The following is a 26,903-nucleotide window of genomic DNA, read 5'->3' on the forward strand; positions in this document are numbered from 1 at the left end:
GTTAGGAACTGTTAAGATTCTGACAGCTGTTTTTGTTTTATTGCTTCCAAAGACTACAAAGAATTGATCAGATCACATTTTAGGTTGTACACGTCTGTTAACCCATTAGCTACTACTACATTGAAGCCAACGTGATGAATGAATGATTCATCTTACTTTATAAATGGACCAACTGTGTCTTAAATAGATCTTTTAATTCTTCCTAGTTGTCTTTAACTCATAGAGAATCTAACTGTGACACCTCCCACCACAGGAGTAAGCTCTCCCCAGATGCCAGCCCCCAGAAGATCACTAACACCCTGCGTCTGCCCTCGGGTGTGGGGGCCACCTGCATCCTCAAAACACCCTTTAACAGCACCCTGGACCAGCTCGCGCAGACGCTCAACCCCAGCGCCAACAACTCCAAGACCCTGGCAGCCCGTTACTTTGACTCTATGTGTCTGGACTCCTTTACCCAGGGAGTCCCTCTCTCCAACTTTGTGCCCCCTCCCCCCTCACCAGCCCCTTCAGACGACCCAGATCCTCGCTTTGAGGATGGACTGTGGAACTTTACAGTGGCCCCTCCTACCACAGTTCATGGTGAGACCATTTAAGTCCATATATAGTTATATATAGTTCTATTTAAACCCTCTTATCTGGCTCAGAATAAAGAGAAAGTCCTGCTCAGTGGGCCAGAAAATGGAGCTAATGCAAAATGAATCTGATCTGTATTATCTTTAGTGGCCAATAGGGGGCGACTGCAAGGGTCTGATTGTACAGGAGTCTTCAGTTTTGTTCAAAATAGGATACTAGATATAGCATACATATAACCCCATTTCCCAAAAAGCTGGGGCATGGTGTAAAATATTAACAAATGCAATGATTGTCATATCTCATTTACTCACAATTAAACATAAACAACATTTTAACATTTCAGATGTTGAGACTGAGACATTTTATCATTCATGAAAAATATTACCTCATTTTAAATTTGATGGCAGCAACACATCTCAACAAAGGGGGGTTACATTTTATCCCTGCCTCTGCTATGACTGAATGCTGGGCCATGGGCTCACTTACGCACCGCTTGTGCTCCCGCATTTGCCCGATGCCAAATACAGCTCTGCCCGCTTGGTACAGTCTGCCTACTGTGAGCACAATGAGTAGCTAACAGGCATGTCAATCAATCAGCACTTCCAGCCTCATCCAATCCCCGCCTCCTGACTCAACTCTCACGAGCCAATGACAGCCCTGTTTACTGACACAAACTTACCAGTTTGTCTACAAAGTTAGCAAAAACAGCGGCATGTCTAAACGACCAAAGTTATCTTTATGTGAGCACAAAAAGGCCAAACTCTGCGGCTGCAGGTGCTAACTAGCCATCAGGCAGGTGCTGCTGTCAAACCCATGTCATGATCACTGACTAATAGAACATCAGTCTCCTCTGAAACTCAGCGAGACGTGTTAACCACATTGTGTGAGGCTGGACCTTCAGCTGAGAGAACACAGACAGATCAGATCAACCAAACTGGACTGTTGGGTGAGCGTAGTCTGACTCCGCCCCTCCAGACTTTGGATGGAGGATTTTTATCTATGTCTGCCTCCATTTCTGTTTTTTATTTTATTCTTTTACTCTTTGCCTTTAATCTGTCTCTACTCCAAGACTAAAGAAGTTGATCATGACCTGGCTGTAAACAGCACAAAATTGGCAAAAATGACATTTTGGCTACACTTCTCTATACTTCAGTACTTTCCCTTCTGGAGTGCTTTGTTTCTTCTGCAAACAACCTACAGAACATAACGCAGGAGAAGGGTAAGGGCGGGTCTACCTGGAACTCACATATAGCTGACGTTTCAAAATGAAAAGAAAAAGTCTTGTTCAGGGTTTGGCTGACTTAAGCTGTTTATGCTTTGAGTATTTTGTCTAAGGAAGTGACCATATTTGGATGGTGGTTTGAGGCAGAGAGGACCCCTTGCCTCTTTCCTATTTCAGTTCAAATTAACAGTTTGATTCATGGCTGACCTCTTACAACACAAAGAAATCAGACTGGTGTTCATACCAACTCTAAGTGGGACTAGGCCTTTTTTAGAATAATTCTGTTAAACTCTATCAAACTAACGATAGCTTCTCCATTATTTCTCAGAGCCAGTGACGTCTCCTCCCACCCTACCCCTCTCCATCCACGAGCCGGTGCGTTGTATATGTTCCATGCAGGGGACGGGCTTTTCCTGCCCCAGCGGGGTGGGAGGGCGGCCCCCCCTCATGAAAGTGGTGACAGGTGACATCCTGGTGGACATCACAGGTCGGAACGTGTCGGAGTACCTGCTCTTCACATCAGACAGACTGCGCCTGCACAGGTTGGACTAAAAGAAAAAATTCAAAGAGAGATTTATTTAAAAGCGCAGGGTAGGATTGAGTTTATTTTTAGATAGTCCTCAGTGGGATTACAGAAATAATTACAAACTTTTTACAGGGTTTTTGTCTTAATGATCACTGAGGATAATAAGTACAAAAATCCGTATTTGTGATGATATCAGAGTAGAAATTCAAAATAGAGTTGTTGCATCTCAGATACTGCGTAATGATCAAACCATGTTGTCATACAGACCATAAATCTAAAATAAATCTGCAGTTGTTTGTCCAAACTAGTTGCACACAATATGTATTTTTGAGTGATACCGATAACCAATAATTTCCTGCTCTGATGGCCGATAAGTTTATCTATTTATGAATGTCTGGGGGTGAGAGGGGTTAATATGTAGTGAGCAAAGATATATATCTAACTGATTTCACTTGTGTTTACTTCCAAAAACAAAGAACAGTTCTGATTGCACAACTGTTATTTGTTCTTTTTTTACTTTAACTAGAACATTTCCATACCATACATTATATCATAAACTGACATTCTCTGATTTTAAAGAGTTTTCCTTTGTTCATTTTTGCTTTTTTCAATTCAAACATTGTTACAGACTGTCGTTCCAGGCATTTCAATTATCTAAACAAGAACACAGCCGATGTCTTAATGTCTCCCTATAAGACAGGTCATTTTAAATAGGGAGAGTTACGCTTAGACAACAAAATGCGATAACAACATTTGTCGACAACCAATTTCATTGTCGGTGATTTGCAGAGATTGATGAGGAATGAGCCATCTCACCTCCGTACAATCTTTGTTCAGAGTAGCGTGCAAATTTAGCAGCAAAGAAACAAAACATAGCATAATGGTCAGAGTTGATGCAGCAACCCAATGTCCAGGAATGAATAAATTCATGTATTTATGCTTAATACTGCTAATAAGAGTGTTAAACCTCTGGTGCAGAGTCCTGGTGAAAGTCAGGAAGCACAGGGAGATTCCTGAGTCTGCTGCAGCACTGAAGCTAACTTCCTCTCTCCGCTCTCCCCTCTCTCTCTCTCTCTCTCTCTCCCTTTCTTGCATAATGAGAATGAGTGTGTTTGGGTATGTGTGGCACGCTTCCCTTCAGCTGCTCACAAACTGAGCTCTGCTTCACCTTTAACATAAAGATGGTCTGTCATATTTGTAAGGTGGACCTTGTTTATCATGGCAGTAGTGCGCACACATTTCAAATAGGAACGTTACATGTCTTTATAAATAAAAATGGGTTTTTGCCACATCTAAAAAGTAAAAAAAAAACAGTAAATGCAGCAAAGCCTCACCTGACCAGTCGGCTAATTGTTTCAGTTGTCGGTGACTAGTCAACAAAGATAGTTGTCATTAGTTGTATCCCTATTTCCTAAAAGTAAAGTGCGTTCATGAACACAGCATTGAGGAACTACGGACCTGAAACACGCCAATGATAATGTGCTGTCCTGATTAATAAGGTTTGGTGCACAGCTATTATTATCATTATTTTTGTTGTCTTTATTAGATTATTATTATTATTACTACTATTATTATGATTATTATTAATATTATTATTACAATTATTATTATTATTACCATTATTATTATTATCATTATTATTACCATTATTATTATTATCATTATTATCATTATTATTATTACTTTTATTATTGTTTCTGATAGATACGGTGGTTTAACCGTGGGGAACATTCAGAAGTCAATCCCAGCATCCTTTGGAAGCAACTTACCTCCAATGGTGAGAAAGATTGCAGTTCGACGATCAGCTCAGGTAAGATGCTCACTAGACTTCAAGTTTACCCATAAAGTTTTCACAAAAAAACTGACAGAAGCACGGTTTGTGTGCAGGTTCTGTACAACAACAAAGGTTACCACAGCATGCCCACGTACCTGAACGTTCTCAACAATGCCATACTGCGTGCCAACCTGCCAGCATCCAAAGGAAACCCTGCAGCCTATGGTAAAAACTATGCAGGCAGAGGTTTAGTTCAACTGGAAGACATTCCACTGTCAAATGAGAGTTGTTTGTTTGGTTTGGCCACTAGTTTCTTAAACCAGGTGGTCATTGTTTTGTGTGTTTTCACAGGTATCACTCTGACGAACCATCCAATGAACAGAACCAGTGCAAGCCTGTCGTTGGACTACCTGTAAGTGTCTTTGCCTTATGAAACCTTGTAAAGTAAATTCACATATGAAATAAACTTAAATATAATAAAAATAGCAGCTGTTCTTTGCAACAGAAGGCTGATACAGAGGTCAGACTCTAAGTCTTTTTGACCACTGTCATGTCAGATTATGTGAGCACAGAGCCAATCATTTGTGCCACATGACATGACAGTGGTGCCCGATCTATGATCACGATTAATGTGAAGATGTTGGAATGAAGAAGGGGCGGAGCATACTGTTCTGTTCTATACTGTATAGAGCTCACCAGTGCTCACACAGCTGTGGTCCTGGAGTAAAATTTACCATTCAGATCCTCTATAGACATTTTCTAAACCTTAAATGCCAGACTAAGCTGACTAGCTACCTGGGTACTCATGACCTTAAAATATTTGAATTAGCACCAAGGCTGGCCACACACTACAGGATTTTAAGCCTAATTTGGGGCAAGATTTGCCTCCCCCAACGACCGTGGGGGCATATCCCGAGAGGAGCTTCGTGGCAAACGACTGTTTGTCTGAGTAGTCTGCATGTGTGTGGTGTCAACATGATTGTTTTACTGCTCCAAATCATGTTGTAGCCTCCAAAATCCCAAATCTTAACTATCAATAAATGTCACGTTTGATAGTTACGATTCTAGGTCATAGTGCCACTGATGGATTACCTACAACGACCAATGAGAGCGAGTAGACCAAGTGGGGTCACAGCCAGATCATACTTACTGTCACTGCTCACAACCAAAAACACAACTTTAACTTAATTTCAGCCAGGATTTCATCCCAAGTATTATGATTTTTGCTTCACCTGTAACACATGCCAGGACAGACTGTTGTGGAGAGACAGCAAGAGACAGCAAGACGGTATCGACAGACATCCCTGTTACGTTTTTTTTTCTGAAGTCACGTGATTACGAGAGGTCATAGACAGGTCGGCAGGTGTGTGGTCTCCAGTGATCTGACAGTCTGGCGGAGTCGTCTAGTGTGTGCGTTCAGAGGATTAAAGATTGGAAGTTGTCCTGAAGTCTGTGGTCTCCCACAGTTTAAAAATCGTTCCAGATTTAAAAAGGTGTCTAGTGTGTGGCCGGCCTAAAGCAGCAATCAAAACTGAGAAAAAGGCAAAGGTACAAGACTGTAGTCATAATTCTTTATAGAAAGAAGGAACTACATATCCCACAATCCAGTGCAATTCATTTTATTTGATGTCAAAGACCCTGTAAAGTGAAATCCATCCTTTGTGTCTTAACACTCTAGATATGTTGGAATTGGTTGCTGTGAACATGAGAAAACACTGAGATCTACATGTGACTGAATTCTGGATTTAGACCATTAGAAAGTTTGTCACCTCTTTCCTGGCTCGGTTTGGCTGGCTGGGCAATGAGAGAATTCCTTGTGGACAGAATTATTTTTGAAGACGGATAAGAAAAAGAACTTCTGTTTTTAAAAATACCCTCCTGTCTGTGCACGAGGCCACAGTCTGTGACTAAAAACTCAGATGGTAGACTTAATGTGACTTGCAATGGATAATTTCTGAGGTCATAGTTTCCCTTTATAAAGGTTTTCTGGGGGAATAATATTTCAAATTAAGACATAAAAGAGCCACAAATCATCACGAAAGAGCCACACATTGAGGATCACTGCTCAAAGACCAACACTCCTACAAAGTTTGGCAGCATCCTGCAGTTTGCTCCTGAGATGAGCCGTCAGCATTTCACCTCCTGACCAGGGGCGGAGCCAACCGAAACCTGATTAACCATCTCAAAATACTTAATAATGATTGGCTGTTTTTCTGTCAGCAATTAATGTAAAGCTGTGATGCAGGCTTTAATTCTCTAATGCTTCACTCCCTCATCAGCGTTGGACTGGTTTTTTAATACCTTCAAGGTGAACAGTATTACAGTGGCCCCATCTGACAGATAATTTTTTGTATGTGATTTTATGATTTTAATAAAGAATCTGAGAGTACTCAGAATAATAAATGAAATAAGAGACTGATTTCTTCTGCAGGCCTCCTAGTGTTTAACTCCCTGCATGGATTCATTTTTCCCTCTCTTGTGTCTACAGGCTGCAGGGCACTGATGTGGTGATCGCCATCTTTATCATCGTAGCCATGTCCTTTGTCCCGGCCAGTTTTGTGGTTTTCCTGGTTGCAGAGAAATCAACCAAAGCCAAACACCTTCAGTTTGTGAGCGGCTGTGACCCCGTTATCTACTGGCTGGCTAACTACATCTGGGACATGGTGAGAACGGCGTACGGAGCACATGTTTATGTAGATGCTGCTCACTTTACCCAGGTGTGAAAATGTTTTCTCCTCTCGTTTCTTATCAGCTGAACTACCTGGTACCTGCCACCTGCTGTGTCATTATTCTGTTTGTGTTCGACCTGCCGGCCTACACCTCCCCCACCAACTTCCCTGCCGTCCTCTCCTTATTTCTGCTCTATGGGTGAGACTACTCACACACAAACACACATTTATTTACACATTTTTAACTCCTCAGCCACTTAGCTCTTTAGACAGACTGATTTAGAGGGACTGCTTTTGATAAATACTCTATTTGAAATATAACATCTAGCTATGTTTGAACAGGTAATCTACATGTTGTTTCCACAGGGCCGTGACCTCTTCTTTCTAAGTGTTCCTCAACCCTGCTTCACCTAAGAGCCAAACTGTTGAAAAATGCCTTTGCAAGAGCCATACTTTAAGTCAGGGGTGTCAAACTCAAGGGCTGGGGGCCAAATCCGGCCCATGGAATGATTGAATCCGGTCCACAAGATAAGCTCTTATTTTGTTATAACTGGCCCATCAGTCTGAGTTCTGCAGATTTACTCAAGTATAAAAATGTAAAATTATCCTTGATGGTTTAAGATACCCTGGTTAAGTCATAAAATCTGAAAAAATTAAAGAGTAAAAATAACTAGATTAGTAGTCAGGAATGTGGGAAAAGAAATTAATTTGTGTTTTAATTTCATATTTTCAATTTTGCATCCCAAAATTAGGACTTAAATTTAGGATTTTGACTTTTTTTTCTTACATTTCAACTCATAGATTTGACTTATTGTATAATATTTTGAGCTGTAAGATTCATAATTTTAAGTGATATTTTGACGTTTGTAACTGGTTATTTTGTATTTTATCTCATATTTTCAACTCCAGACTTTGACTTCATAATCCCATCGTTTGACCTTTAAGACTCACATTTAAAATTTTGACTTTTAATTTCATGATTACAAATTCTGTTTCATATTTTGACCTTTTAAACTCATGATTATGACTTTCTTTCTAATATATTTGCCTTTAAAAACATTATTTTTCAATTTCATGTTTGACCTTTTTTGAACTAATAAATTTACTTTTCTCCGATTATGAGCCTTTAAACTTATCTTTTTAACTTTTTAATGTCAAAATTGTTTATCATCAGTGCTAAGTTTTTTTTTTTTTTTTTTTCATATTTTATTACCGGTGAAATGAGGTTCACATGTTCTGGTTAAAACGGTGACCCTGTTAGGCCCTCAGGTTAGACCTGAATCCAGAATCCGGCCCCTGCTGTGACTGAGTTCGACACCCCTGCTAAGTGGTAAAAAGTGGCAAAAATGGGTTAAAGAGGCAGTAAAAATAAGTTAAAGGTGGCAAAAATGGCTACAAAGCAGCAAAAAAGGGCAAAAAATTAGTGAAAAGGGGTAAAGTAGGCATAAAATGGCAAAAACTGGGAAAAAACAAGAACTGGCCCTAGAAAGTGGAGAAAAAGTGGCAGAAAAGGGCAGCAGTGGCAACAATTGGGGAAAAGTTACCAAAAAATGAGTTACAGGTGGCAAAAATGGTTAAAAAAAAAAAAAAAGCCAAAACATGGCAAAAAAGAAATGTAAAAGTGACTAAATGGGCAAAGAGGTAGACAGAATGGGCAAAAAGCAGCAAAGAGTGTCAAAAAAAGGGAAAAGGGTGGCATTTAGGCAGCTTCAATGGGCAGAGAGTGGCAAATAATTACAAAAAATTTAAAAAGCAGGGTAAAAGAGGCAATAAAACTTGCTGAAAAAGTGGTGAATATGGGATTAGGGTTATAGTAGTTTGGGATTTTTCATTAGTTTTTTAAATTTGGTTTGCACTTTCTGTGTTTAATTTCAGTTTAGTTTTTATTTGTTTTGACTGCTGGTTTGTTAGTTCAGTTTAGTTTTTATTTTGCAAAAATGCTTCGTTTTAGTTTAATTTTTATTAGTTTTAGTTTTTTATGGATAGATGTAATTTAAAAACATATTAAAACAAGCTACTCTTCACTTATCATTTTATTTAATCAATGATGATGTTTGAATGCAACTTTTGGCATAAAACTACCACTGTGTGAAGTCATAACCAATCAGATCAGGCAATTTTACACTCACAGACTCTTGTGTTGGTGCCAGTCAGTGTGGTTGTGTCAAAGACTAAAACTAAGCATATTTTGTCTCCATTTTTATTTTATTTTATTTTAGCTTTGTAAGCACACTATACAATTTTACTTAGTTTTTATTTTTGGTAAAGCTTAGGTTTTATTTAGATTCAGTTAACTAAAATGATTTTTGAATTTTAGTTTTAGTTATTTAGTTTGTTTTAGTTAACTATAACAGCCTTGGTTAAAAGTGGCAAAAAGTGGCAAAAGCAGGCTTAAAGCAGTGAAAATGGATTGAAAATGGCAAAAAATAAAAAGTGCAAATAAGGGCAATGGAAATATACAGCGAAGAAAAATAAAGGTTGCCATTTAAAGCCAACTGAAACATATCGATTAATGTGACTTGAATGAATAACTTCTGAGGTCAAAGTTTCCCTTTTGTAAGGTTTTCTGGGGGAATATATTTTAAATTAAGACATAAAAGAGCCACAAAACATCACAAAAGAGCCACATGTGGCTCTAGAGCCACGGGTTGAGTATCACTGCCTTAAAGGCAGGAACAGCCGATAACGCCAACATAGAATCCTTTAGATGAGATGATTTTATTTCAGATCAACCTGATAACCAACAAGCTTCCAGCTTACAAGGACGTGGGATCCTTAATTTAAGAACACAGCTGTGAAAAAGTCAGCAGTTTAAGAAGATCTTCACCAGTCTGCCAAAGGATCTTATTCAGCACAAATTTAATTTATAAACTCTTGTCTGTCTTAATCTTTGGATGTCTATGTCGCTGTTGTTGAAGATGTTTTTCTTTTTTCCAGTTGGTCCATCACTCCCATCATGTACCCAGCATCCTTCTGGTTCGAGGTTCCCAGCACAGCTTACGTCTTCCTCATCGTCATCAACCTCTTCATCGGCATCACTGCCACCGTCGCTACCTTCCTGCTGCAGCTCTTCGAACATGACAAGGTCACTTATTTTATTTTGACATCAGAAATTGCTTGACCTGAAGATTTAACCTAAACCACAATATTATGCTTGAGAAATTCAGATTAGATGTTGCATCATTCCTCCCACATATTTAAAGAAACAAGAAAAACAGTCATCCTCGATAGATAAGCATTATGTAATAAATGGTCTTTTTGTTTTAATATTTCTGAAATATTACTTCTTTAGGATCTGAAAAAAGTCAACAGCTACCTGAAGTCCTGTTTCCTCATCTTCCCAAACTACAACCTGGGCCACGGTCTGATGGAGATGGCCTACAACGAGTACATCAACGAATACTACGCTAAAATAGGTATGTTCATCTTTCTGTTGTGTTTGTAAAATGTAAACCAGAGCCTTACTAATGAAGGGATATTCTCTGACTAAAAGGAGTCTCTTTATAGTAAGAAGGAGATACACAAGGCTGTGGTTAAACATTACAGCATGTGATGGAAACGGGTTGGATTTATTTGTTTGTTTGTCCTGACAGGCGGAGCACAACACAGCACAATGCAGCAGTCTGGCTGCAGACCGTACATCTCTGATGGCCACTCTCACAGACTGTTCCTCTAAGACACCGTCTGTGTCAGAATGGCAGTGCCAGTGTCATGGAACAATGTACTTCCAGTTTTAGATTGTTTTCAAATTAAACTTTATTGGATTCAGAATCACACTCAAAATAAAAGTGGAACAATCAGATCACAGGTGATCGAACTTTTTCCTCAAGAAAACTCAAAGTGAGGCTCAGTAGTGTACATGCCTCCACGCGCCTGTATGCACTCCCTACAACGTCTGGGCATGATGTCCCAGAGGTGCTGGATTAGATTCAGGTCTGGAGAACAGGCAGGCCAGTCCAGGCTGAGTGTTGTCATGCATCAGAGGGAACCCAGGGCCCACTGCACCAGCTTATGGTCTGACATGGGTCTGAGGACCTCATCCCAGTACCTAATGGCAGTCAGGGTACCTCTGGCTAGAACATGGAGGTCTGTGGGATATGCCTCCCCAGCCCATCACTAGCTCAGCGCCAAACCAGTCATGCTGGAGGATGTTGCAGGCAGCAGAACGTTCTCCATGGCGTCTCCAGACTCTCTCATGTCTGTCACGTGTTCTCAGTGTGGACCTGCTCTCATCTGTGAAGAGCACAGGGCACCAATGGTAAATCTGCTAATTCTGGTGTTCTCTGGCTGCGTGGTCCTGGGCTGTGAGCACAGGCCCCACTTGTGGATGTTTGACCCAGTGTGAGCAGAAACATGCACATTAGTGGTCTGCTGGAGGTTTTTTTTTAGGACTCTGGCAGTGCTCCTCCTGTTCCTCCTTGCACAAAGTAGTAGATAGCGGCCCTGGGTTGTTGCACTCCTACGGCCCCCTCCACATTTCCTGGTGTACCGGCCTGTCTCCTGGTATCTCCTCCTCGCTCTTTACAGTGTGTTGGGAGACACAGCAAACCTTTTCGCCACGGCACACATGGATGTGCCATCCCTGGATGAGCTGCACTGCCTGAGCAACTTCTGAGGGTTGCAGATACCACCTTGTGCTACCACTAGTGGAGAGAGAGCACTGGAAAAATGCAAAAGTACTCAAAAATCAGCCAAAAAATTATCTCTGTCCCTCATGGATCATCTGCTGCTCAGCTGAGTAACCTGCACACAAACAAGTGCACTTGTACCTGTTTTACAAGCAAAGGCAGTGTGATCTGGCCCGACATAATTGGTTTTGACTTTTTACCTTATAGCTGCATAATCATGAGCTTTTTTGTTTGAAGGGAAACTGTATTTTAAGTTTTAAATACCATTCAAATAGCTAAAATATACAAACTTTTAGGGTGAGCCAAATGACCAAGTGGGTGGGCCCAGGCCCATAAGGCCCGCCCATAACCCTGCGGCTTGTTATCCGACTCAAGGTTTGTCTGAAATGGGCCTCAAGTCTCCTTAAAAGAGACATCTCTGATTTATAATGGGACTAGTCTGTCTAAATAAAGGTTAAATTTTAAAAAAAGAGTAGAGAAAGAAATGCAGAAGAAATAAAAGCTGTTTTAAATTTGTTTTCAGGCCAGTTTGACAAGATGAAGTCTCCCTTCGAGTGGGATATTGTGACCCGAGGACTCGTTGCCATGACCATCGAAGGCTTTGTTGGCTTCCTCATCACCATCCTCTGCCAGTACAACTTCCTCAGGAAACCCCCGTGAGTATTATTCATGTGTGTGGTGCAGTTAAACTGTCACTGCCTCACATTTTAAGAGTGATTTAGTGTTAATGGCTCATAGAGGAGTTTATAGGTACAGTCACAAGCTTCACCACCAAACGTAGCATAACTAATAACAGCTTAATAAAATGATTCTGAACGAGAGATGAAGATTCCTTTGACATTTCATCTTTTATAGTTTGACAAAAGGAAAAAAAGTCTTATTGCTCTGCTGTTTTATTATATCTGGGAATTAAGGCTGTCATAAGACTGGAATTTTAATTACAACTAATCTCAGAATTTTTGTAATTAATTACAATTAATTGTATTTTTTAATCACATTTCAAAAATCCACTATTTTACATTCTAAACTGTTCTGTGTAATTTTGGATAAGTGACTTTCTGTTTGGTTACAGACCTGCTTTATTGGTAGATTGAAAATTATAACATGAACTTAACCATGGAAAAGGATTGGGAAGGAAATAAGTGCGCAGTTAAAAGGTAAATGTTTAATAACACTAGGTGACTTTTCCAGTCAACTGTCTTTGACTTTTGTTGACATGGAATGAGACACTAGGGAGCAGTGGTGGACCTATTTTACATCAGTTTGGCTGCAGGGAGACACAGACGTGGTTTAACCAAAGTGTGTTAAAAGGGATTGTGCAGCATGAGATTAATCGCAATCTAATAAGAAATTGTGCACCTATTATAGACCTTAATTATGATTAATGCATAAATACTCCGCATTATAATCGTATACCCTGTAAACATACTAAATTCATCAACTACTTTAACTAGAGCTTTTATGAATGCGTCACAGTACATCGCCTCCATATAAAGAAATTATATGTAAGTCAATCTTTGTTTGCATAGTGCCAAGACACTTTGAAAAGAGGACCAGTTTAGACCGCACTCTCTGTTGTGGCCCCTTTACAATACAGGTACATCTAAAACATTAGAATATCATGAAAAAGTTCAATATATTTTCCCCTCATTTCAGAAAGTGAGACCCATTTATTATATAGACTCATTACACATAGAGTGAAACATTTCAAGCCTTTTTTCTTGACATGTTGATGATTATGGCTTACAGATAATGAAAACCCAAATTCAGTGACCCAGAAAAGCCTTTTTTTCTTGTCCACTTAGAGTGATCTGTCAATCCTAACTTGTGTTTTGTGTCTTGTGTTTGTTGCTCTGATTTGCCAGTTGTGATTATGACATACACAATGTCAGAAATCACTCCCTAACATTTTAAAAGGTTCTGCCCTTCCCATTACTGTCTATGGCAGCGTTACTCAACCCTGCTCAACCAAAGAGCCAAATGTTGAAAAATACCTTCGCAAGAGCAACAACCTAAGTGGTGAAAAAATGGCAAAAATCGGTTAAAGTGGCAATAAAGATAAGTTAAAGGGGGCAAAAATCGTAAAAAAAAAAAAAAAAAGGCAAAAAAGTGGCAAAAACAGGGAAAGAAAGTAGGAAAAAAGAGTGAGAATTGACTAAATAAGGAGTTACAAGTGGCAGGCACTAATATTTTTCATGAAATGTAAAATGTCTTTTTCATGTATTGGGAATAAAATATGAGCTTGTGAGGGAAAAAAGAGAAGAAAGTGAACATATCACTACTACCTTTAATTAAAGACATTGTCTGATTAAATTAAATTAAATTTAATCAAATCAAAGTAAAGTAAATAGATTCAATTCAATTCAATTAAGTTTAATTTAATTTAATTTAATTCAATTAATCAAATTAAATGAAATTAGGTAAAATTAAATTAAATTAAATCTAAGGTGAATACAGGCCCACCAAAAAAAAAGCTTTTCCCATTTTCACATGCATTTTCTGTTTTTATATATATATATATATATAATGACTTTATGTCTTTAGCTTTATTTTATAAGCTCATATTTTTGTGTTTGAGCAGGAGAGTGCCGGTCAGCTGCCAGCCCATTGACGACGATGATGTAGATGTAGCCTGTGAGAGACATCGAGTGCTGCGAGGAGACGCCGACAACGACATGTTGAAGATCGAGAATTTGACCAAGGTTTTAATACTCACCTCAATTATGAAAAAAGCAAAAACATTTTTAATGACCAATAATTCCAGACAGACTGTTTTTAGTCTAAATTGAAACAGAACTAATGTTTCACAGCAGCAGCATGCTGAGAAATTTTCCAGTATTTTTGTCCCCTAAAAAAAAGATTGCAGAGGTTTGCCTGCAAATTGTAAAGGACTCATTCCTCTCTTCTGCAGCTGCCTTATGAAAAGGCACTATTTTAATACTGACGATTGCTAAAAAAAAGGGATACTTTAACATTTTGGCAAATTCGCCCATTGCCATAATCCCTATAGTCTTAGTAAGAGGTTCGTTTCCTTTAGTTGTCGGTGCAAGCTGTTTCTAGATCTGGGGGGTCCAAAATACCTGCTGCTCAGCTAACGCTATGGAAGCAGACGGTATGTTTTTGCTTTCTCTCATCAAACTTATCAAATACACAATCCAACAACTCCAAAATGCTCTCGTGGACAAGTTGTGACCTGTACATTCACCACGCTATGAAATGATAACATGTAATTATGTAGGATTACGACACATGAAGCAAATACTCGGAACTACTTTCTGAGTAAACCACTGGGCGGAGTGACACAGTGCAGCAGCCATGTCTGGAGTGTAGTTCCAGCTTTGCATTTAACTTTAACACATCTCCGTCTTGTAATGTTCCATGATTATTTCATGGGGGTACTATATATTTTTTGCTATATCCTGATACACGATATATATATATATTGCGACAATGGTCTCTCAGCTGCTGTATTTAATTCGGCCCCAAACGGCACGAGTTTGGTGATTAAAATAGACTGTTCTATTGGATTTTTAATAAAATTGTATGCAGAAAGTACAAATCAATATAAAGTTAAATTTAGCAGTTTTGTTTTGAAAACGACTCCATTCAGTCTTTTACTAATAAATCAAAAATACATAAATCATAAAATACTCTGTACTTTACAGTGTATGGAAAGTCCTGAAATGTTTTCTGTGTTATGTTTACTATTGCTGATTATAAAATGATTATTTTCCTCATTAAGGGTGAAGCAAACCTACACAAAACTCACCAATTATGCATGAAGACCAAAACCCTGCAGTCTAGTCCACTATTCAGGCACAGCTGTGATTACATTAGTCCTTTATCTGTGCTGATGGATGCTGGACCAGTTCATGAGATGAGAGTGTCTTTAGACCTTATTCAATAAACTCTTCTGTGTCATCATGGGGGGAAAAGCTTGTCTGGAGGCAGGAGCATTTTAACTCCTCGTTGTCAGTGTTTTGAACTGTGAGGCTGAGATGAGTCTCCATAGTTGTGGAGATGTGGATCACATTAGTCTGCTGCTGAGCCGTCTCCTCTCTGACTTGTACGACTCTGGCAGGGAGTTTTCAGCAAAATGTTCGCGCCCAGGCAAATCTTGTTTTTCGGGTTAAGTGTCTTGATGAGATTTTTAAAATCCTGGCTTTTCAACAACACTGGGCTCATGTCGTTAGTGACGTGTTGTGTTATTGCCGCCGTTATCTCAGAGTAATCTTGTGGCGTATTTTTAACGAATACCGCGTGAGTTTGACCTCCTTCTTTTTAAAGTTGAAAACGCTGCAGATCCAGCGTTGTTTCTCATTGTCCGTCTTAAAAAGGCATCTAAAAGACATGTGACTAGCTGCTGCTATCTCGCCACGCTGCTCTGTTTATCTTCCTGTCCCCTGCTTCTATCGCCGCTGATACAAAACGGGCATGTTCAGAGTTTTCTGGATGGACGAAGAAGAAAAAGACAGCTCTCTGCTCTGACAGATGCATTCAGGGACAATGGGAGAAGCGAAACTCCAGCCAGAAATGCACGCTGGCGGCTCAAAACTTCCACATAATTTATACTCGGACATTAACGTCATGCTACATTTACAGAGCGAGGGCGAACAGGTAGCGCTCGAATCTATTTGTGGCGGGCCTATTTTATTTGTGGCGGTCCGCCACAAATAAATGAATGTATGGGAAACACTGCTAAGACTATAGGAATTATGGCAATGGGCGAATTTGCCAAAATGTTGAAGTATCCATTTTAACACATCATCGGAAAGGAATCAGAATAACAACCATTTAGAAAACCTTTGTAACTACGGCAGACTAGAAAGATCAGTACAAATATATTTGACTTGTAGAGAGAACTAACACTTCTTAAACTCTTATTTGTCCATTTATCGTGCATCTTGGGGTTTTCTTTGCGTGCTCCTCAGGTGTATAAATCCAGGAAGATGGGTAGGATCCTAGCTGTGGACCGCCTCTGTCTGGGGGTCCGGCCTGGTGAGTGTTTTGGTCTGCTGGGAGTGAACGGAGCTGGGAAGACCACCACCTTCAAGATGCTGACGGGTGATGAGTGCACAACTGGAGGAGAGGCCTTCATCAGTGGCAACAGGTCAGAACCAGATATTTAGGTGCCACATTATTTAGCAGGCCACAGGTTTCAGCAATATGGGAAAGAAAAAGGATCTCTGCTGCTGAAAAACATCAAATAGTGCAATGCCTTGGACGAGGTATAAAAACATTTGATTTTTTCATGAAAACTTCAGTGTGATCATCATACTGTGAAGAAATTTGTGGCTGATTCAGAGCACAGATGGGTTCCTGCAGATAAAGGCATAATGAGGAAGGTTTCTGACCAACAAATTCATCGGATTAAGAGAGCAGCTGCTAAAATGCCATTACAAAGCAGCTAACAGGTATTTAAAGCTGCTGGTGCTTCTGGAGTCCCACCAACCTCAAGGTGTAGGATCCTCCAGAGGCTTGCAGTCATGCATAAACCTACGATTCAGCCCCCTAACCAATGCTCACAAGCAGAAATGGTTGCAGTGGGCCAAGAAATACATGAGGACTCATTTTCAAACAGACGTGTTGACTGATGAGTGCCGTGCAACCCTGGATGGTCCAGATGGAGGAGTAGTGGATGGTTGGTGGATGGCCACCATGTCCCAACAAGTGATATCAGCAAGGAGGGGGCGGAGTCATGTTCTGGGCCAGAGCCATGGAGAGAGCTGGTAGGCCCCTTCAAGGTCCCTGAAGGTGTAAAATGACCTCAGCAAAGTATATAGAAAAAAGTATGAAGTTTTAAAACTCTGTTGTTCATAATAATCAGTGCATTTTTAGTATTTATTTTTGAAGAAAAAAAAATCTATCATTGGGAGGTTTGTTCAATAAGATTTGAATTATGCTCTAATGGTTGACGACTTGAAAATTATACTGCCTGTTATTTGACTGAGTATTTAGGAACATCAGAGGAAAATGTCATTTGATAATTTCCACTGCAGTGTGTATATATATATATATATATATATATATATACATATATATATATATATATACAAATTTATTAGACCACCTGTCATATTTTTCTCGGAGACCATCCAGCATCATGAAGTGCTTTAATGCCGACTCTTTCATTTTCAGTGAGCTGTCCATGTTTTACCATTTTGAACAGGAATGAGGAATTTCAAATTGTTTTCATCCAAATTAGAGCCGGCTCACTAGGCTTCTCTGAGAAGTCAGAAATTAATCAAGCATAACATACAACCACTAAAACTAATTTTTGTGTGCAGGACTGCATGTAAATAACTATAATTTGACATTTTAATCAAGAAATATTTATGTGCTTTACTATTTTTCAGTTTTTTTGTAAATCAGTAAATGTGAAAATTCATGGATAACAATAATAGTTATATTTTAGCATTAAAAATATCACTTTGGTTAAAGAGCTTCTACATATTGGTGTATTAACCATTGCAGAAACATAAAAAATGATTTTGGTAATTACCAATGCTGTTAATTTAGGGCAGCTGTGGCATAAACCTTACTTTGGTTAGGGTTAGGGTGGTCTAATAAATGTTAAGCTCTGTATATAAATATATAGTACCTGTTTGCACTATGTGGCTCAGGAGTGAGCTTGCTCTTTCTTTGTTTTCAGTGAAAATGACAAGATTTGATTTATTCCTTCATTCATTCATTCAGTCACAGTATAAATATTATTAGTAGTAATTATAAGGACGATAATAATAATGATAATAATAACAATAATAATAATAATAATAATAATAATTAGAATGATGATAATAATAATAATGTACTAAACTAAACTACATGGTAAAAGAAATGCATAGAAACTCAAAATTTCACAATAGAATTAAATGATACTGACTCAAATGCTAATTTAAGGGACACATTTGAAGTTTTCAGTGATTGATTTGATCATGAAAATAATTACCCAGAGTGCATGAAATAGTGTCCAAATAGAGCTTTTTATCAAACAATCCTAGGGTAGAAACCCCCAGACCCCCTGCTGAGGTCTAGGCTGTGCAATGACGCCCTGATATGTTTGCATTTTTATTTACTGAATTCCTCTTTCACATTTCATTGTGCATCATATTAAAAGTGTTTCTTACTACAGGCTAAAAAAGGATTCTGTGCTCATATTTGTAACTGAACTTTATTAGCTTTTCTCTGGGGTGACGATTAAGTGCTAGGCATGGAAGGCACCAAATTATAATCTTGTCAGTAATCTTGCCAAATGTCTGAGCTGGCCCTGAGTCCCAGGAAGAGCAGAAAAAAAAGTTTCTGGGAAACTTCCCAACCCACCAGTTGAAACCACTGAACTTAAGTACTAATATTGCATTAATATGACATGGTGATCTATCTCTAAGTTTATTTGTGTTGACAGTATCCTGAAGGATCTGCTTCGTGTGCAGCAGAGTATCGGTTACTGTCCACAGTTTGACGCCCTCTTTGATGACCTGACGGCCAGAGAACACCTGGAGCTGTACACTCGCCTCCGTGGGATTCCCTGGAAGGACCAGGACAGGGTAAGTCCACCACAAACACACAAACACTCTCTTCAAAGGGATATTTTACATTGGATGAGGCACTTATATGAGGCTAAAAAAATAAATACCCTCCAGACAGGAGATGCCTGGCTATACAGCGCCAAAGATGGGTAGCTGCTCCCAAAATTTAGTTTTAGGCAAAAATTGGCCAAAAAAAAAATGCTGGTGCAATTTTGTGCTATATTGAACAGTTTTGAAGCCTTAAATTTTTCGACCAGAAAGTCTCTGTGTTTGGCACTGTTTTACAATGCGTGCTTCGGCTACGGCTCTTCCACCTCACAGTATCTGTCTGAGGACTTCTTCAGAGGGAAAAAGAACTCCAGATTAGGCCCAAACTAGTTATTTCAGCTCAGTTTCCACTTCAACAGCTGGTACAATCTTTTCATGAAGTAAACATATCATACTAACTATGAGTGTCTAATTATCAGCCATTAGAGGAATAAAGCCAGAGCCATTAACTTACCTGCAAGGCTAAGTTCCATGCTCTGACTGGCTCATGTGGACAGGGTCCATTTTTCCAGATTGAATTATATTAAATTAATTTTGAGACGATAAACATCACCTCCTGTTGAGTTTATCATTTCAAATTTACCCACAATGCAGATATCTAGTAAGTTTTTTTGTTCAATATACACGATATTGCCAAAAATATTCACTCACCCATCCAAATAATGTAAATCAGGTGTTCCAATCACTTCCATGGCCACAGGTGTATAAAATCAAGCACCTAGGCATGCAGACTGTTTCTACAAACATTGTAAAAGAATGGGTCGCTCTCAGGAGCTCAGTCAATTCCAGCGTGATACTGTGATAGGATTCCACCTGTGCAACAAGTCCAGTGGTGAAATTTCCTGGCTCCTAAATATTCCACAGTCAACTCTCAGTGGTATTATAACAAAGTGGAAGCGATTGGGAACGACAGCATGTCGCCAACTTTCTGCAGAGTCACTGCCTACAGACCTCCAAACTTCATATGGCCTTCAGATTAGCTCAAGAACAGTGCGTACAGAGCTTCATGGAATGGGTTTCCATGGCCAAGCAGCTGCATACAAGCCATACATCACCAAGTGCAATGCAAAGCGTCAGATGCGGTGGTGTAAAGCACGCCACCACTGGACTCTAGAGCAGTGGAGACGAGTTCTCTGGAGTGACGAATCGCACTTCTCCATCTGGCAATCTGATGGACGAGTCTGGGTTTGGTGGTTGCCAGGAGAACGGTACTTGTCTGACTGCATTGTGCCAAGTGTAAAGTTTGGTGGAAGGGGGATTATGGTGTGGGCTTGTTTTTCAGGAGCTGGGCTTGGCCCCTTAGTTCCAGTGAAAGGAACTCTGAATGCTTCGGCATACCAAAAGATTTTGGACAATTCCATGCTCCCAACTTTGTGGGAACAGTTTGGGGATGGCCCCTTCCTGTTCCAACATGACTGTGCACCAGTGCACAAAGCAAGGTCCATAAAGACATGGATGAGAGAGTTTGGTGTGGATGAACTTGACTGGCCTGCACAGAGTCCTGACCTCAACCCGATAGAACACCTTTGGGATGAATTAGAGCGGAGACTGAGAGCCAGGCCTTCTGGTCCAACATCAGTGTGTGACCTCACACGCTTCTGGAAGAATGGTCAAAAATTCCCATAAACACACTCCTAAACCTTGTGAAAAGCCTTCCCAGAAGAGTTGAAGCTGTTCTAGCTGCAAAGGGGGGACCGACGTCATATTAAACCCTATGGATTATGAATGGGATGTCCCTCACAGTAAGTTCATATGCGAGTCAAAGCAGGTGAGCGAATACTTTTGGCAATATAGCTTATATAAAATATAATTAAATCACAATAAGCATCAGGATCAGTGTAGGTGCATCATTCAGAATCTTTTACTGAAACTAGTAAAGGGTCAATAACATCTAAACATTACACATGAACACTTTCATCAATCTTCTCTCTGGCCTCCACTCCTCCAGGTTGTCCAGTGGGCACTGGAAAAGCTGGAGTTGTCTAAGTATGCAGACAAACCTGCCGGCACCTACAGTGGAGGAAACAAACGGAAGCTGTCCACTGCCATCGCCCTGATCGGATACCCCTCACTCATCTTCCTGGTAAGAGGATCGTACGCTTGCTGGATGGATGTGCTGCATTATCCATCAGTCTTTTTTGTATAGCTCCAGTTTATCTCAAGACACTTTACAATGAGGGCAGGTCTAGACTGTTCTCTCTGATGTAGCCTGTCACAATAAAGACCAGCACTAATCATCATGCAGTATTAAACCAAATCCCAACACACATCTTCCTCATCCTGCTGCAAGGTTTCCACTCTCTTCCTCTGCTCTACAATGGCAATCTCTGCCCTGACTCAGTACTGCGCTCTTGCTTTCAACCCACTTTCACACCTGTAGCCTCAGTCAGAGGGTTTAAGGGCATGTAAAATAAATCTCTGAGTGATGAAGGTGGAGCCTGATGCCAAACAAACATGTTATGCTGCCATAACAATTTCTTGAATAAGTACAAATGGGAGTCAGCTGACAGAACTAGGCTTAAAACATCTGCATTAAAAGCATTTGATCTGTTTGTGTGTATCATTTACATATTTGGAATTTGAATGGTTTTATTTAAGGATGAGCCCACCACTGGGATGGACCCAAAGGCACGCAGATTCCTTTGGAATTTAATCCTCGACATCATCAAGACGGGACGCTCTGTCGTGCTGACATCACACAGGTGAGACACCACAGACCAAGGAGAAAATTTTACTCACTTTTTTACTCACTTTATTCTGTATTTTATTTCATGTTTCCCTCTGCAGCATGGAGGAGTGCGAGGCTTTGTGTACCAGACTGGGCATCATGGTTAACGGCAGGTTTAAATGTCTGGGCAGCATCCAGCACCTGAAGAACAGGTGAGCACCACAGGGATCCTTACAGATGTCATCTAAAGGCAGTCTTCTACACTGACTTTGGTTTTAACAGCTGACTCAAGCAGTAAGCTGATATTCTTTAAATTCCACAAATCTGATTCACAACAACCACAAAAATCCCAAATTTCAGCTGACCTGAGAGGCCAAATTATAGATTTTTAAAGTGTTTCTATTGTGAATTTCCTTTAATTCTAAAAAATGTTTTCATCCTGGTTCAAAAACAGTTTTTGACGTAATAGTTTGTTTTGAAAAGCACACATCGTGTAGGCTTTGAAATGGACAGTGTCAAAACTATCAGCCAGAAGTCTGGATGCCAGAAAAGCTGTTTTGGTGTAAATAATTCATGTTTTCTTTTTTGAGGCTGTATTTAGTCACTGGAAGTTTCACAGCAGCAACAAGGTTTTGCCGTTCAAAATTGTAGCAAAGGACCATGTTGAAGTTTTCCATTGGAAGTGAAACAGCTAAACCAGTGTTACTCAACCCTGCTCAACCAAAAAGCCAAACTGTTGAAAAAATACATTTGCAAGAGCCACAATCTAATGGTGAAAAGTAGTAAAAACACTGCTACTTGAAGTAGCAATAACAATAAGTTAAAGGTGGCAAAGATGGTCAAAAAGCAACAAAAATGGGTGAAAAGGAGGGAAAATGGGGAGGAAAAGTGGAAAAAGGGTCAGAAAGTAGCAAAAAGGGGTGAGAAGTGACAAAAAATGAGTTACAATTGGCATAAAATGGTCCAAAAGTGGCAAAACCGTGGTAAAAAAAATGAGTGAAAAGTAACTAAAATGGGCAAAAAGCGTGAAGAGTGGCAAAAATGGGCAAAACATAGGGAACAAGTGGTATTTAGTGGCATAAGGTAGATGAAATGGGTGAAAAGTAGTGAAAAAGGGCAAAAGTGGGATAGAAGTGGCTTAAAGATGTGGCAAAACGGGCAAAGAAAGAGTAAACAAGTGGTATTTAATGGCAAAAGGTAGCTTAACTGGATGAAAAGTGGCAAAAAATGAGTGAAAAGGGCAAAGATTGGATAAGAGTGGCTAAAAGAAGTGGCAAAACGGGCAAAAAAGTAGGAAACATGGGGTATTTAATGACTAAAGGTAGCTTAAATGGATGAAAATGGGGAGCAAAAATGGTGAAAAAGGGCAAAACAGTTTCCCTTTTTTTAGGTTTTCTGGGGGAATAAAATTTAAAATTAAGACATAAAAGAGCCACAAATAATCACAGAAGAGCCACACGTTGAGTATCACTGCTCTAAATGATCAAATGGTGGAGGAGTTTGGGACAAACAGAGGAGCAAAAATGTCCCCAGCAATGCATGATGTTTGTGTTTGTCCCCAGCCAGTGCAAGGTTATTGTTGTCTGTAATGTGGACTAGTAAAAGATGGAGACGGGCAGACTGACCCAAGTCCATGTGAACCAAAGGCATTGTAATACCTGCTCAAGGTCTGTCAGCTCCCTAAAATTACTCCTCCACTTAATACAGCCCGTATTCCAAAATAGTTAAGACGCTTACACCGCGTCTGTATAATGTAAACGAAAACAAACTCATACACACGTGGACAAAATTGTTGGTACCCCTCTGTTAATGAAAGAAAAACCCAAAATGGTCACAGAAATAACTTGAATCTAACAAAAGTGATAATAAATAAAAATTCAATAAAAATTAACCAGTGAAAATCAGACATTGCTTTTGAATTGTGGTTCAACAGAATTATTTTAAAAAACAAACTCATGAAACAGGCCTGGACAAAAATGATGGTACCCTAAACTTAATATTTTGTTGCACAACCTTTTGAGGCAATCACTGCAATCAAATGATTTCTGTAACTTTCAATGAGACTTCTGCACCTCTCAGCAGGTATTTTGGCCCACTCCTCATGAGCAAACTCCAGTTGTCTCAGGTTTGAAGGGTGCCTTCTCCAGACGGCATGTTTCAGCTCCTTCCACAGATGTTCAATAGGATTTAGATCAGGGCTCATAGAAGGCCACTTCAGAATAGTCCAATGTTTTGCTCTTAGCCATTCTTGGGTGTTTTTAGCTGTGTGTTTTGGGTCATTATCCTGTTGCATGACCTATGACCTGCAACTGAGACCATAGTCTTGCGTCTGTGAACATAGAGCTGATGTGCCTTGCCAAAAAGTTCCAGTTTTGTCTCGTCTGTCCATGGGACATTCTCCCAGAAGCTTTGTGGCTTGTCAACATGCAGTTTGGCAAATTCCAGTCTCGCTGTTTTATGATTTGTTTTCAACAGTGGTGTCCTCCTTGGTCGTCTCCCATGAAGTCCACTTTGGCTCAAACAACGACGGATGGTGTGATCTGACACTGATGTACCTTGACCTTGGAGTTCACCTTTAATGTCTTTGGAGGTTGTTCTGGGCTCATGTTACCATTCGTATTATCCGTCTCTTCGATTTGTCATCAATTTTCCTCCTGCGGCCACGTCCAGGGAGGTTGGCTACAGTCCCGTGGATTTTAAATTTCTGAATAATATGTGCAACTGTAGTCACAGGAACATCAAGCTGCTTGGAGATGGTCTTATCGCCTTTACCTTTAACATGCTTGTCTATAATTTTCTTTCTAATCTCCTGAGACAACTCTCTCCTTCGCTTCCTCTGGTCCATGTTTAGTGTGGTACACACCATGTCACCAAACAGCACAGCGACTACTTGTCACCCTTTAAATAGGCCGACTGACTGATTACAAGTTTGTAGACATCTGTGAGGCTAATTAGAGGACACACCTTGGTTGAACATGTCCCTATGGTCACATTATTTTCAGTCTTTTCTAGGGGTACCATCAATTTCGTCCAGGCCTGTTTCATGAGTTTGTTTTTTTAAATAATTCTGTTGAACCAAAGTTCAAAAGCAATGTCTGATTTTCATTGGTTAATTTTCATTGAAGTTTTATTTATTATTACTTTTGTCAGATTCAAGTTATTTCTGTGACTGTTGTGGGTTTTTCTTTCATTAACAGAGGGGTACCAACAATTTTGTCCACGTATGTAAACCCATATTTCATTCACGGAACATAAACAGCAAACCAGATAACCATATTGCCCAACTTAGAGTATCCCTGATGGTTATCCTAATGGCAGCAGCCCAGGTTTAAATCTGGGCTCTGGCTCTTTTCTTGCATGTCATTCTCCTCTTTTCTCTGAGTAAAGGTGTAAAAACATAATAATACCAAAGGTAATAAGTCTTTCTGTTCCTGTTTTGCAGGTTTGGAGACGGCTACATGATCACAGTGAGGACGAAGAGCAGCTCCAATGTGAAGGAGGTGGTCCGATTCTTCAATAGAAACTTCCCTGAGGCCGTACTGAAGGTAGATCACTGCAGTAACCTTTAACCTTTACTGATTTATTTCACTGTTATCACTGGAGGGAATCATATAGTCATTCCTTTACACTCAAAAAAGGGAAACTTTTTTTGCCCCTTTTTTCCATTTTTTGCTACTGTCACCCATTTAAGCTACCTTTTGCCATTAAATACCACATTTTTTCCTACTGTTTTTGTCCATTTTGACACCTTTTTTGGCAACTTTTTATCCAGTTTGTCCACTTTTGTTCCATTTTTGGCCTTTTTCACCATTTTTTGCCACTTTTCACCCATTTAAACTACCTTATGCCACTGAATACCACTTGTTTCCTATGTTTTGCCCATTTTGCCACTCTTGACTGCTTTTGCCCATTTTAGTTACTTTTGCAATGGATTTGCCACTTTTGGACCATTTTATGCCAATTGTAACACATTTTTTGTCACTTCTCACCCTTTTTTGCTACTTTCCCACCCTTTTTTCACTTTTCCTCCCCATTTTCACCTCTTTTCACCCATTTTTGTTGCTTTTTGACCAATTTTGCCAGCTTAAAACTTACTGTTACTGCTACTTCAAGCTGTTTTTGCCACTTTTCACCATTGAGATTGTGGCTCTTGCAAATGTATTTTTCAACAATTTGGCTCTTTGATTGAGCACGGTTGAGTAACATTGGTCTACAGAGATTGGAGGATTTAACCATAGCAGGTTTCAGTGGTTTTAGACGACAGCCTTCAGCAGAGATGCTGATGGAGATTTCTTAAATGCCAACAGTTGAAGATGCTGCATTTAAGTTTAATTTGATTTATAGGCTAGCTGTCAATGAGTGTATAACATTACTTTGTATCACACACAGTGCAAACGCCCAATGACAGGGACAAGCATTAATTTCCATCTACTTATCATACATTTTTAATAAAAAATAAGCTAGTAATGCTCTAAAAATGTAGTAAAAAATCATACAGTTTCACATTTTTTTATCTACTGTGTTTCTGAGTTTGTAAAGAGACAAACTTATTTGCTAAGTGTTTTTAAGTTGATCATTTCTCAACCTCTCTTTCATCTTACCTGCAGGAGCGTCACCACACCAAGGTGCAGTACCAGCTGAAGTCAGAGCGGATCTCTCTGGCTCAGGTCTTTAGTAAGATGGAGCAGGTGGTGGAGGTTCTGGGCATCGAGGATTACTCCGTCAGTCAGACCACACTGGACAACGTGAGATACCATGTAACAGTAATATATTACCAGGACCTGACATACACAGAGAATTGGACTTAACTCTCTGAACTACCTCTTTTTTCTGCTCAGGTGTTTGTTAATTTTGCAAAGAAACAGAGTGATAACCTGGAGCAGCAGGAGGTGTCCCCCCCTGTTGGTGGACAGTCACCTCTGCAGCGTATCCTAAACCTGCTGAAGTCTCGGCCGGCAAACACGGAGCTGAACGCGCTGATCAGTGAGGCACCAGAGGAGCTGGAGACTGACGATGATGAAGGACTCATCAGCTTTGAAGAGGAAAGGGTGAGAGCATGTTAGCAAACCATAAAGCAGTGTTACTCAACTGTGCTCAACCAAAGAGCAAAAATAATTAAAAAAAAAAAACCTTTGCAAGAGTCACAAGTGGTGAAAAGTGGCAAAAATTGGCAAAAAGGGACAAAATAGGAATAAAATAGTAAAAAATGTGTGAAAAGTTTTAAATACAGAATGGAGTTTCTAAATGATTTTATTAATTAAGGGAGAAA

At 39.7% G+C, this 26,903-nt stretch overlaps 1 protein-coding gene across 3 annotated transcripts in view; it reads left to right on the forward strand.

Annotated features, from left to right (window-relative positions):
- abca2 (ATP-binding cassette, sub-family A (ABC1), member 2) overlaps window positions 1–26,903 on the forward strand; it is a 144,187-nt gene that overhangs the window by 111,700 nt on the left and 5,584 nt on the right. For all 3 annotated transcript variants that reach the window (XM_041786929.1, XM_041786930.1, XM_041786931.1), the window contains 19 exons: window positions 254–579; window positions 2,124–2,337; window positions 4,026–4,131; window positions 4,209–4,320; window positions 4,447–4,507; window positions 6,584–6,758; window positions 6,848–6,963; window positions 9,702–9,849; window positions 10,057–10,180; window positions 11,916–12,048; window positions 13,974–14,094; window positions 16,324–16,502; window positions 18,795–18,936; window positions 20,915–21,049; window positions 21,565–21,668; window positions 21,754–21,846; window positions 25,077–25,179; window positions 26,242–26,379; window positions 26,473–26,682. In XM_041786929.1, the coding sequence (XP_041642863.1) occupies window positions 254–579; window positions 2,124–2,337; window positions 4,026–4,131; window positions 4,209–4,320; window positions 4,447–4,507; window positions 6,584–6,758; window positions 6,848–6,963; window positions 9,702–9,849; window positions 10,057–10,180; window positions 11,916–12,048; window positions 13,974–14,094; window positions 16,324–16,502; window positions 18,795–18,936; window positions 20,915–21,049; window positions 21,565–21,668; window positions 21,754–21,846; window positions 25,077–25,179; window positions 26,242–26,379; window positions 26,473–26,682 (2,740 nt within the window). The remainder of the gene's footprint in view (window positions 1–253; window positions 580–2,123; window positions 2,338–4,025; window positions 4,132–4,208; window positions 4,321–4,446; window positions 4,508–6,583; window positions 6,759–6,847; window positions 6,964–9,701; window positions 9,850–10,056; window positions 10,181–11,915; window positions 12,049–13,973; window positions 14,095–16,323; window positions 16,503–18,794; window positions 18,937–20,914; window positions 21,050–21,564; window positions 21,669–21,753; window positions 21,847–25,076; window positions 25,180–26,241; window positions 26,380–26,472; window positions 26,683–26,903) is intronic.

This window comes from Cheilinus undulatus, linkage group 5 (assembly GCF_018320785.1).
Source record: "Cheilinus undulatus linkage group 5, ASM1832078v1, whole genome shotgun sequence".
NCBI classification, from domain to species: domain Eukaryota; kingdom Metazoa; phylum Chordata; class Actinopteri; order Labriformes; family Labridae; genus Cheilinus; species Cheilinus undulatus.